Genomic DNA, 13,099 nt, shown 5'->3' with positions numbered 1-13,099 from the left:
ATATATATATATATATATATATATATATATATATATATATATATATATATATATATATATATATAAGAGAGAGAGAGAGAGAGAGAGAGAGAGAGAGAGAGAAGAGAGAAGAGAGAGAGAGAGAGAGAGAGAGAGAGAGAGAGAGAGAGAGAGAGAGAGAGAGAGAGAGAGAGAGAGAAAGAGAAGAAAAGAAAAAGTGCATGTCAGGACGCAGGGGAAACAACTCGTGAAAAAAGTTCAGAGCAGGATTGTCGATAAACAATAAAAGAGTTACTTACCTTTACGACGTCCGGGCCGGTAATGAAGAGGTAGGAAGTGTCCTGAGTGAGTATAGAACACAGATTAATTTTATGACATCAGTGACTTTGATTTTGTTTGTTTTTACAGTGATTGCAACACATTTAGGTTATATCAGCGCCAGTGAAAAGGTAGAAATTGGGATGGTAAAGGGTTCTAGAATTCCAATTAAATCACCCAGAGAAAGGAAGACAAAGGGGAGCTGAGAACAAATAGGGATCAGATGTAGATTCCAAGAGCATACCACCAATGTACTTAGTTTGAGATCACCTGTAAGTCTCATTCAGAAACAAGCACAAGGTCCAACAAAGAGGAATACACTCAAATGCTTACATTATACATTCAAAGTAACCAATATAATAATACATAACATTGAGATGATGTACAAAGGGAAAAAAATATCATCTCCCAAAACAATAACTATGCGTTTGACTGTTTCCCTCCCAGCCAGGACTCCGGCCAGGGCATAGGACAAAACAAGTAATCTCATTCCAAGACAGAAAGCATGTTGGAAACAGATATAGGGGGACAGAATACACAGCAAGTGCCTCCCTGCCCACTATGGGAGGTCAGGAACCCCACCCAGTCAGTGACTTTAAAGAAGTCAAAACATTAGAATAGCTTTAGTAGGATTAATTCCTTTTGAGTGTTAAAATAACGGAAATGTAAATGACTAAAATTGATCATAATTTATGCTCACCTTGACCATGAACGTAAAATCTGTGAGTGCAGGAGAATAGACAGCCCCACCTAGGTAGAAAACATGGAAATGACAACCAAAAGAAAAGTTGTTAACCCATTGCTGCCCGTACATAATCTGAAAAAAATGTCTCTCACTGACCGTGCGAGGGGAGATAACTCTTCCAAATTTCATAGTACACTTCATTCAAAAATTCATTGCAAGAATGTGAGACATGCTAGAAACAAAATAAAAGCTGTTTTGGAAAGAAGAATGAATGACCTTTAATTTGATGTATTATATTGGACTATGGATTTATATTCTGAATTAGAAAAAAAAATTAAAGTTGAAAAATATTAATAAAACACATGAAATCCATTGTCAATGTCTTTTTGTGAGTCATTGTGTTGATAATATTTTTACAAGTTGTGGAATTTGATATGGCAGGACCCTTGCACAAATGCACATTGCATACGGTGCAGCCAAACACAGTTTCTGGCGTGCGGTTGGTGGTAGTTTTGACTTTGTCCTTGATACACTGACGGCAGCATTTTTTGCGGCCATGAAGACGCACACTGTTGTGCGAATCCTGAGAGCGATTTGTGATGGATTGGACTGTTGGAGTTGGAGATGCAGCAGGTCGCCTAGGAATAGCTGCTGAGGCCCTTTTTAGTATGTCCTCAAGCACACTCATACGAAAAAAAAGATGACAATTCAGGGTTGTTCGCTTTGACAACGGATTGTCAATGCAGGCTTTCAGGAGGAGGTAGGAGTTGATAATAGCAGTCTGAACCAAAAACCAGAAGAGGTACCGCCACCATTTGTTGGAAGCTCTACCAACCTGGTAGTAGGCGCGATACTGGTCTGCAAGGTCAACTCCACCCATGGAGTCGTTGTAGTCCGCAATTGGAGTTGGGATCTCTTTTTCAACGGGTCCTTGTTTGGATCGTCGCGAAACCGTTTTCGTTGTCGGATTGGAACCGGTTGAAATGACATTCACTTCCCTCTTATCATACCAGCTGGTCGCAACAAGATTTCCTTGCTGTAACATTCTAGTTTGACCCTTTTTTTTGATCTCATTCTTCAAGGGCCAACCTACTCTCGTCTTTCTGATGGTCCCACAGCAGTATGTATTGTGATCCAACAAATCCTGTGCTAATTTTACACTTGAAAAAAATTGTCAAAATAAAATATTCTGTTTTGATTCAGGTAATCTCTACCAACGTTCATTACAACAAAATGGCCTAACCCATCTCGCACACTGTTCTCTCTTCCCGTATAAACAGAGAAGTTTAGAAGATAACCACTGTGGGACTCGGCAGCACACCAAATTTTCATTCCGTATTTGGACGGCTTACTGGGAAGATACTGCTTCCAGTGAAGCCTCCCATTAAATTTCACCATCGCTTCGTCGATGCTTATCTCTCATTGGGGGTGGTAAAGTTCTTTGCTTTTGCTTCTCACTGTGTCCAGGATTGGCCTAATTTTCAACAGGGGGTCATACCCATCATTTCCAATCGGTACAGGGTTGTGGGTATCCGCTGCATGAAAATACTGATTTATTTTTTTGTAACGATTTCTTGGCATTGTATCAGCAATAGCAGGAACACGATAGAATGGACTGTTCATCCAATACATATGCAAGTCTGGCATGGCATGGATGCCAAACATGATGTTCATGTAGACATACTTTTGAATGTCATCTGCACTACACGGTGTCCAGTTTTTGTCAAGTTGATTTTTCTTCGCTTGGGATTCCCATGCATACAGATTAGTCTGTTCTGCTATCATTTCATACAGAGTTGGTGGAAAATACATATCAAATAGCTCTATGGGTCTTGTTGTGTCTGTAATGTCTACCAAAGAGCCTGAAAACTGGTTAAACGGTTCCAGATTGATATTAGTCAGCTGTTCTGACCATTCAGTGGCTGAAGACTGACCCATTTGACGGTAGTGTTCACCCCCAGAAAGGTCACCGAGTTCATCAAAACTCACATCCAACTCAACCTCAATGTCCGATTCAGTGTCTTATTGAGCACTATCATCGTCACTATCCAATAAAACACGTTGATCACGCAGAGAATTGAGGAATTCAAACGCCATTCCAGCAAAAAAAAGACAATATCACCGCTGATTGGTCACCAAATTTTTAAAAATCGCAGCATATTGGGAAACGGCTAGTTTCGCTTTTACTCTTTCTCTACTTTTGTTTTTCAATTAAAAAGAAGTGGTTCTACACACATTTTTAATATACGGGTTCAATGACACTGGGTACCTGGCGGGCGATATCGGGCGATCCGGACTTATGCAGATGTTTTCTGAGCGGGCGATTACGGGCGATTTGGGCGGCAATGTGTTAAAGATAGTCACAGCATTAAAAAAAAAAATTTTCTTTATGAATAAAAATAAAAATTTGAATATACATGATAAAGTTTCGGTGTTCTGAACTTACTTATCCGAACCAGATCGGTGTTCTGAACAAATATGCGTTTATGATCAAAATCCCTCTTAAACTGTATGACTAAGTTTCTATCCAAAATTTCAAAGAAAAAAAAAAAAAAAAGACTAAGAAAACTGTAAATTACAATTAAAAATAATCCTGGTAATGAATGTTAGGCATATATAAGATGTTTTTAAGCAAAAAATCTATGCACTGAATTTATTATAAAATTATAAAGACAAAAACCATGAAATAATAGTGCTCAAATTTTTGATAAAGCGAGGTATTTATAAAATATTTCAAGTATAATTATGATGAACTTCTACAATATTATTTCGAGTATTCGCTGTCATCAGGAAGTAAAAGTGAAATTATTATCTCATCACCACATCCTCCCTCTAACTTTCAATTCAATTCAAATATTTATTTATTGTCGGCATTTAAAAAAATGTTCCATAGATAATGTAGTCAGGCTAATAGAAGCCTTTGACCGACATAGGTTATAACACATAGTGCATAAAAATACATAGTAATACATTTTCCTTTAAAACATTCCCTCATCAAGATTTCAATCACGACACACAAAGACAAGTAACATAATATATATATATCTAACTGATACAGAAAAGTCCTAACAGTGTCGCCAAGTGCCGTAAGGCACATTTTAAAAAAATAAACAAAAGGCCAATGTTTATTGAAAAAATTTAAAGAATGAATCCACATGATCAAATTTTAAAATAAAAAAATGAAACAGTTAACTACAGTTGATATAAAGTAGTCCCATTAGTCCCCTGAGGCCAGAGTTTATCCCAATTTTTATAGCGTGAAATGGACAATAGCAATTGCCTGCTATTCTGCTATCCTTTGGACGCAAAGTATTCTCCACCAGATTTAACAGACCCAGCTACCCAGTCATTGACAGAGGGATCAGAAAAAAAAAATCTTGATTGCACCCAGGATTGATCTCGGTCACTTTGCGTGTGAAGCGAGTGCTCTACCAAATGAGTTATCCGGACCCGATATAATTCAAGTAATAAATAACAGGCATGTAAGCAGATTGAAAACCCTGAGAGTAACTCACCAGCACAAGGTCCCATTATCATAGAGATTTGAGGCACCACTCCAGAGGCTTCTACATTTCTCTGTAGAACAGATCAAAACAAACAAACAAACCCAAAATTATAATGTAAATGAAAAGACCAATAGCATAGCGACCAATTTTTCAAAGAGCTGAAACGGGACACTCACCAATACCGTCATGACCCACACAGCAGTATGTTTGGACTGGTAGAAAATATTATCTAGATTTAAAGGTTTTTAAAATAAAACTTTCAAATTAAAAACAAAAAGATTGAGCAATATCCACTAAACTTGCTCAAAGCGCCTTACAAAGGCTCCCTGACCAACAGCATAAGGTGAAAAAAGACCTTGAAGTTGTTCTCTTTGATCTTAGGGGAAAGGCAATTCCACGTCGCGCTGGGAGACGCCACGAGCAAAGTAAGGAAATTGATGGATAGGGTCCCTCAGGGGTCGGTACTTGCACCAATGTTGTTTAACGTTTACATTAGCGATATGCCGAACACTTCCTCCCTGAGGCTGGGATAGGCGGACGACTGGGCACTCGTTACTCAGAGTATAGTGTGGACCCGTCTCGAGAGCGTAGTCAGCGAGGACGTCACCAGACTCAAATCCTACTTCGACAAGTGGTACCTGAAGATGAACACTTCAAAAACTGTGGCCACTGCATTTCACCAGTGCAGTGCTTGGCACACCCGCAAACTGAATGTCCTAGTCGGGGACCAGCCACTCCCATGTGAGCAGCATCCAAAATATTTAGGGGTGACGTTGAATCGCAGCCTTACCTATCGGGTGCATCTCGAAGGGGTTGCCCAGAAGATAGAGAAGCGGAACAGTCTTCTGAGGAAGCTGGTGGGATCGACTTGGGGCGCTAGCCAAGCGCTCCTGAGAACTTCCGCCTTGGCACTATGCTATCCACCGCGGAGTATTGCGCTCCAGTGTGGGGTAGAAGCAGAAACGTTGAGAAGGTGGATGTAAAACTTCGCAAGTCGATGCACATAGTGTCAGGAACGCTAGCAACAACCCCTAGAGAATGGGGCCCGATAATGGCAGCGATCCAGCCCCCCGATGTTTGGAGGGGGTCGATTACGGGAAACTGGCTGAGTAAGATCAAAGAGAGAGGGAATGGGGATACCCCTCTGAAGCACATAATGGACGGCGCCCCCGTTTCGAGCTGAAATAAGTCCAACCCTTGTACGCAGAATCCCTGACTACGTCTAGAGATGCACATACGAGATGGAAGTCAGTTTGGATGAATTCAATCCCTCGTGGGGGCGGGGACATAACCTCCTCTAAGCTTGGTGAGAAGTTGCCAGGCTTTGATACCAGTAAGAGGAGACACTGGGTGACTGGAATCGGCTTCGGTCGAGGAGCTGCCTCACGGCCAGTGTGCTTCATCGGTGGGGTCTTACTACCTGTCCAAATGTACTCGCTGTGGGCAAGAACCTGAGACGGCAGAGCATCTAGTCGAACGGTGTGTTGTGACGATGCTACCCGGCGGGTTTGCGACGGTGCACGAATGCGGACCAGACGTTGCTGATTGGGTCGATCGTCATAACATAGTAGTATGAAAACCATAAGAGGCTGCTACCAACAGCAACACGTAACATAAAGAACGAGACATGACGCCTGTTAGACGATAATACAATTTTTTTTCCACCAGATCTAACAGACCAAGTGAACCAATCACTGTATGGTGGATAGAGGAAAAAAAAAAACAATCTCAAACTACACCCAGGATCGATCACGAACCCCTTTGTGGATGAAGCGATTGCTCTACAAACGGAGCTACGTGTAGTGGGATTTTATCAGGGAAAGCAGATATTTAATGATAAACGGGACAAAGACTAAAAACCTCATATTTCTGAATATTTTTAATCCAAAAAAAATTTTTTTTTTGACATCGAGGGTTAATAATTTTGCACAAGGAAAAAAAAAAAAAAGTGCCTGAACCAGGGTTTGAAACTTGAGACCATCCAGGTCACCATTCAGTTCTTTTACCACTCAGCCACTTTGCCCTCACTATATAAAAACTTAAATTTTATTCTAGTTTCTGTTCTCCTTACCTGGAATATATCAGCGTAGCCGGCCAAAGAGTCAACACCTTCCTGAATACGAGCACCACCAGAGTCATTGAGGCCAATGACTGGGGCACCAACGAGCAAGGCCTGGTCCATCACCTGATCAGAGAAAAAAAAAAAAAAAGATATGAATATCCCTAACATAATCTTTCAGTAAAGCCACTAAACATTCAACGAGACTTTGGGGAATATAAGGTGCAACGCTTGTACTGCAGACCACAGACTAGGAGGCCTGTATTCTCTATGCTGCAGACCTCATTATACAGTGCAACCTCTGGATAACGATAACCCCTGGATAGCGACATTGACCTCTGGTCCCGATTTTTTTGTTATATGTTATTAGTAATAAAAACCCCCAAATAGCGACATACGTTTTAGTAAAACCCCTGTTTATCGACATCGTTTTTTACAATAATAGGCAGTTAGTACCGATGCTTGGTAACCGATAGTCATCTTGTAGTCTTAACTTATAAAAACGCCAGACTTGACCCTTGACAAAAGAATTATGGCTACAAAAAAAAAAAGCTTATAATGAACAATTGACAAATAATTTAGCACTATGGTGCCAATGTGACTAGAAAAATGGTTCTTCTTAATAGTGCCAAAAATATCTGGTCCCTTTTTGATGAGCAAGGGATCAAATTAAAAAGTTAGCTGTGGAGGCAATGAAACAAATTTATTTAAATTAAAAAATATATAAATAAATAAATTTTAAATCAATTCAGGGAAATGCGGGACATTTTTGCCTTAAGCGGGACGGCGGGAAACAGCCTCAAAATGCGGGACACTTGGCAGCCCTTCTAATACAATGCAGCACAGAAATCTCGAACAAGTTGGGACCACGCCTGCTTGTACGAGATTTACATATATTCGAGATATCCATGTTGGGTATTTTTTTTACAACACAATTGAATAAGAATGTAAGGAGGGGGGGGGGGGGGGGGGGGGGGGGGGGGGGGGAGTAAACGTGGGTGTTTCAGTAAAGTCTCATTATAATGAGGTGTACAGTTAAGCGTGTCATGCTTCATTCAATAACTGTTGGAAAAATGTTCCCCTTTAATATATTGAGCAGACTATTATACTATAATAAGAAGACAAAGACAGCACATCCCTTTGTTGATTGCACGCTCATCAATATTCGAGATTTTCATCTTGCCAGTTCAATGAAAATAGAGGAATTAATAAGTGGAATTTACATTTGTTCGAGATTTCCGTGATTTCGATCTCTATTTGTTCAAGATTTTCGTGCTACATTGTAGTCCATTATAGTATAACAACAGTACATGACAATTTATTGTCAATAAAACTTAGAATTCAAAACCTAATTTACCTTGCAAATTTTCTTGGCATGTGCCCCTGATAAACTACCTCCAAAAACGGTGAAATCCTGTGGAAAAGTGAGAAGGAATGTTTAAACAAACTTTTACAAAAGTTTACAATGAAATAATTTAACTCTTTCAATGCCATTGGCCGCACTGTGCGGCCAGAGCAGAATCTGTTCGACTGACCAATGGCCGCACAGTGCAGCCGTTCTTGAAAGGCAAAAATAATAATGTAATCCAATCCTGCTTTCTACAAAAGTACAATAAATTGAACCAATGGTATCATTTCTTTCATCAGAATATTCAATTGGCCCTAGGGGGGTATTTTAATTGAGATTTTGCGCCGAATCCGAATGTCGCTTTGTCTTAGCTTGTCAATCTCATGCTGCCTCAATCAGGGGTCAGCCATTTTGTGACGGAAATACAAATATAGCCTCAGCCCTTAGAGTTAATAGCAGTTAAAGATAAAAGATTACCATGGGTAGAAAAATAAAATTAGTTGTAAGACTGTCTAGTAGTGTTTAAAAAGTAAAGTTTAAGAAATATTTAGATATAAATATATGGTTGAGGGGAATTAGCAGGAATCAGGTAGAGTAGTCTACAGTTTCTTGAAGCGAATTATTTATTTATTTTGACCTCTTCACGAATATTCCATCACAGATGAAACAACGTTGTAGGAGGATATAAATAAATATATATAACTATATTTATATGAGATATTTTATTATATCTTTAATTGGAAATAATATGTTTTTACTCTCTTATATTAATAGATCTAAACAACAATACATATTGCAGACTATTGCGAGTCGTAAAGCTTTAAGAGAGTGATTGTCAGCCCAGCCAGCTGGTAGGACTAGAATACTATCTTTAAAGTTAAAATACATACCAAAAAAAAAAATACAATGAAATAAATAAATAAATAAATAAATAAATAAATAAATAAATAAATTTTATTAAAATCCATTTATTTATTTTCTAAAACCTTAAGGGGGAATGTTTCATCAAGGAAAATCTCACGAAAAGCCGGAGTGAATCCAGGCGTTGGAAATTGTGCGGTACCACAATAGGGGTTGAGTTTATATATTATTTATATATCTTAAAAAAAGGAAATGATAAAAAGAAAAATAAATAACAGAGAACTAATCAGAAGCTTGTTAAATCGGAGTAAACTTATATTTAAAAAGTCACCTGGCTAAATACAAAAACTGTCCTTCCATTAATCAAACCCCGCCCTGTTACGACACTGTCTCCAGGAAACTGAAAAAGGATTTAAACATAATTATCTTCTAAAGGTTGTGACAAGCCAATGCAAAAAAACACAGATAATGGCAGTGATGAAATGATGATGGTGATTATTATTAATGAAAATGATAACGATGATTATCATGATGATAATTATAAGGAGGAGGATGAGGAGGAGGAGGAGGAGGAGAAACAAGATGGTATCAACAGAAATCAAAAAGTTTGAGGACAATACTAAAGTTCCTACGCTACGAGAACAGTCATTAAGAAATTGATTGATTACCTTTTGTTTCTCCATCCCAAAGTCAGCACAGCTGTGTTCCAAAAATGCATCGTATTCAATAAATGAACCCTCATCCAAAAGAAGATCAATTCTCTCCCTTGCAGTCAGTTTACCCTAATGACGGTTAAAACAATTCAATCGTTACTAAATTATAGTGGTAAAGCAGAATTTAAAAACAAATTAATTTTTAAATTTCTTTCACTTCTGAAAGATTTTAAATGGATATTCTGGATTGAATTCTGTGACATTAAATTTTTTTTTTACTATGTTGTGGTCTTGTGGTATGACACTCTCCTTCAGACTGGAAGGCCCGGGGTTCGAGTCCTGATCTGAGTGATGTATGATTGAGTTCTTGGAAAAGGCTCTTTATTCACATTCTCTCATCATATTCACGTGTTAAACGTGTACCTAGCTATTAACAGCATTATTTGTCAGAAAAGAAAAAAAAAATTGTTTTATCATCTAGCTGACATGTTTTAAAAAAATAAAATAAATTGAGATTTTATATAGTGCAATATCCACTAAATGTGCTCAAAGTGCTTTACAAAGGGTCCCTGACCAACAGTAACATGTAACATAAAGATCGAGACATGACGCCTGTTAGGCAATAATACAATTTTGTCCGACAGAGACAACGTTGTTAACAGCCAGGACTCATTTTACACCCCGAGTACCTCCAGTGAGAGGACTCACCTACGCGTCGAACCCAGACCTTCCAATACGAAAGCGAGTGTCATACCACATAGCCGCAAATGGCGACATGTCTCGTCCTAAATGTTATGTGTTGCTGTTGTCTCGGGGGGGTCTTGTGTAAAGCACTTTGAATAGCGAGTTTAATAGAAATTCTAAATGTACCTCACACACTTGAAACCAATGTCATATGAAAGAGCTGGCAACACAGATTACAAAACAGTTTGAATTTTGTTTGTATCTTGATTAGAAATGTAGTTACGGCAGTTCAAAGTCTGAAATTTCAGACCGATTTTTACCCCAAAATTACCATTGCAAAGTTGTGACCGAAATCGTGTGATTGATTTAATAAAAAATGGTTTAAAACAGTCAATATGGAGTTCTTATCATATATTGTATACCAAAATGTTCGTCTTATCGAGGACAATGCATTTACATTAATAAAGAGGAAGATAAACATTTCAAATTAACACATTATTACATAATATGACGCAAATGTTACATAATCAAAAACTCGGCTAGACGTAAGAAACAATTTGCTCTATCACTTTTGGATTTATCCCCAATATCTCATTGAAACAATTGCAAATAATTCCCCTCTTCTAACTAATACATAGAGAATAAAAAAGGGTTTGAGAGTATTTAAATAAGATATAAACATGTTGTGTAATGTCATAATGAGTTTATTTTTACCTATGGCAATTTAATTGCATATAAATAAAATGGTAGATTGAAAAAGTTCAAATAAATTGAAACAGATTCCCTATTATACCTAATTAGAAGGAAAGTTCTGGCTTTTAATACTTTAAAAAATTCTGCTGAACCACTTTGGGTTTATTGCTATTACATCATTTGAACTGACAATTAATATAATTTTATCCCCCCACCCCCTCCCCCTTCTCTCTCAATATATGGGGGTGTCAAAACTAATAGAACTTCTTACCATAATAATTATTAAGGCTAAGGCCTTTAGAATATGGATACAAATGATAAACATATCTAAACATATGGGAAAGAAACTTGATGACTTGATGGCAAAGTAAAATAAAATTAAATTAAAGCAATTGGTATTTTTAAAATATCGATATTATTAATATCGGATTTCACAAAGAGAAGAAATATACGAACTTTTAAAACAAAAACTATAAAAAGCCTATAAATAAAGTTGGAAAGTATGTATTCAAAATAAAAACATAGCAAATAATAGTACTGAAAATATTATGGACTAAATTTAACATAATACATAACTAAGTTTAAAATATCGATATGAATATCGATATCGTCCGGCAGCCATGATGAGAAGATAATGTAAACAAGGCATTTCGGCGCAGAGTTAAAAGGTGTCTGCGCATCGATATAGAGCCCTGAAATTTGGCATGAATAAAGTTTAGATGTTATTCTAAAAACAAGCGTTTAAATTTTAAAAACACACGCGGTAAATAAAAAAATAAATGCATTTGAAAATTGCCAAATTTTAACTTCATATAGACTTCTGGAATTATTAATGGATTTTTCCTTAATTGGCACCATTTAAAAGGAAATTGAAAGACGAAAATAATGATATCAAAATATCTGCGATATTCCTCTTTATAATGAAGTTATGCATCTTTAATTGAACCCCCCAAAACGCGAACGGCAATTTTCGGTCACAACTTTCCTATGGGCGAGTTGGGTCAAAATTTGACTGCCACTGCTGCTGCTCACTAAACTGCCTACTTTGAATATGTATAGGGAATATGTCCATGTTTTCACTTAACTTTTTTTTTCAATTTAATTTAGGTTTAAATGTTGAACATTGACATTTTATCCCCTTTCTTGTTTAAAATTAAAATCATCAGAACTACAAACTGAGTTTTTTTTTTCACTCTACAAACAATCATTTCTAAAAACATCAGCATGAGAGTTAAATCAAATTTAATAATTTGGATATAAAGATATTTGGGAGTCTTTCCACAAGTTCCTAGCATTGAAGGGCAAAAGTCCTGCCTAAATACCAAAAAGATGTTATTGAGGTTGAGGACATTTGATTTCGATCTAGCTATAGTAGAAGAAGAATGTCTTCATTATTTATTTAGGTGTTCAAGTTCAATCCAATGTTAATTCATAGACATAGCTGGCTCCCAAAAAAAGCCAACATTATTCTGACACTGAATGTCACTAGCTATTCATGATAAATAATTTAAAATGCCATTCAAATATTTCAAACCTTCTTATGTTGTGCGTCTATCCTATGTTGCCCTCCTCCAAGTTTCGATTTTTTCCTCGTGTCCTCAATCCTTTTCTTCACATCTAAAGTTTGTTGTACGCCAGTCATGGTGGAGTCCAGTCGGTGAGGCTGTAAAGCAAGAGTACGTTGTATACTTGGAATACATCGCAAGATAGTTCGGGCTTGTCTCAAACTGAAAGCCATAACTGTTTTGTTGATGTTGATGGGAATGATGATGATAAGGATTAAGGAAGGAAGATGCTAGCAGCTGAGATGGACAGTCACTTAGGTCAAGTGGGGTTACCGGGTTCAAGGACTTATGAACCAAATCTTCTTGCTTTAGAAAAAGAGTTCTTTATTTGTTATTTGAACTCATCAATTGAATGTTATGATTCGCAAATTAATCTTTAAAAGAATATTATTATGTTTAGTGGCGTCCATAGAATTAAACGAATAATAGAGGGATTAAATTATAGCCGATATTTTTATTTATCAGAGAGAGAGATAGAGAGAAAGAGGGAGAGAGATAGATAGATAGATAGATAGATAGATAGAGAGAGATATAGAGAGAGAGAAAGAGGGAGAGAGATAGATAGATAGATAGATAGATAGAGAGAGAGAGAAAGAGGGAGAGAGATAGATAGATAGATAGATAGAGAGAGAGAGATAGAGAGAGAGAAAGAGGGAGAGAGAGAGATAGATAGATAGATAGATAGATAGAAGATAGAATAGAGAGAGAGAGAGAGAGAGAGAAAGAGGGAGAGAGATAGATAGATAGA

The 13,099-nt window shown here is 37.3% G+C and overlaps 1 protein-coding gene across 1 annotated transcript; it reads right to left on the bottom strand.

The window, feature by feature from the left end:
• Positions 1 to 166: 166 nt before the first annotated feature.
• On the bottom strand, positions 167 to 12,625 carry LOC144956117 (propionyl-CoA carboxylase beta chain, mitochondrial-like). The gene is made up of 8 exons (XM_078886475.1): positions 12,321 to 12,625; positions 9,425 to 9,538; positions 9,088 to 9,156; positions 7,905 to 7,961; positions 6,560 to 6,673; positions 4,498 to 4,558; positions 998 to 1,047; positions 167 to 320 (listed from the first exon to the last, which is right to left on the bottom strand). Exons 1-8 carry the CDS (start codon positions 12,522 to 12,524, stop codon positions 204 to 206), a joined length of 786 nt encoding a protein of 261 aa, XP_078742601.1. The 5' UTR covers positions 12,525 to 12,625; the 3' UTR covers positions 167 to 203.
• Between the last annotated feature and the right edge of the window lie 474 nt (positions 12,626 to 13,099).

Source organism: Berghia stephanieae, chromosome 10, assembly GCF_034508935.2.
Source record: "Berghia stephanieae isolate SIO BIC M18660-M18661 chromosome 10, UCSD_Bste_1.3, whole genome shotgun sequence".
NCBI classification, from domain to species: domain Eukaryota; kingdom Metazoa; phylum Mollusca; class Gastropoda; order Nudibranchia; family Aeolidiidae; genus Berghia; species Berghia stephanieae.
This window is presented reverse-complemented; position numbering and strand designations above follow the sequence as displayed.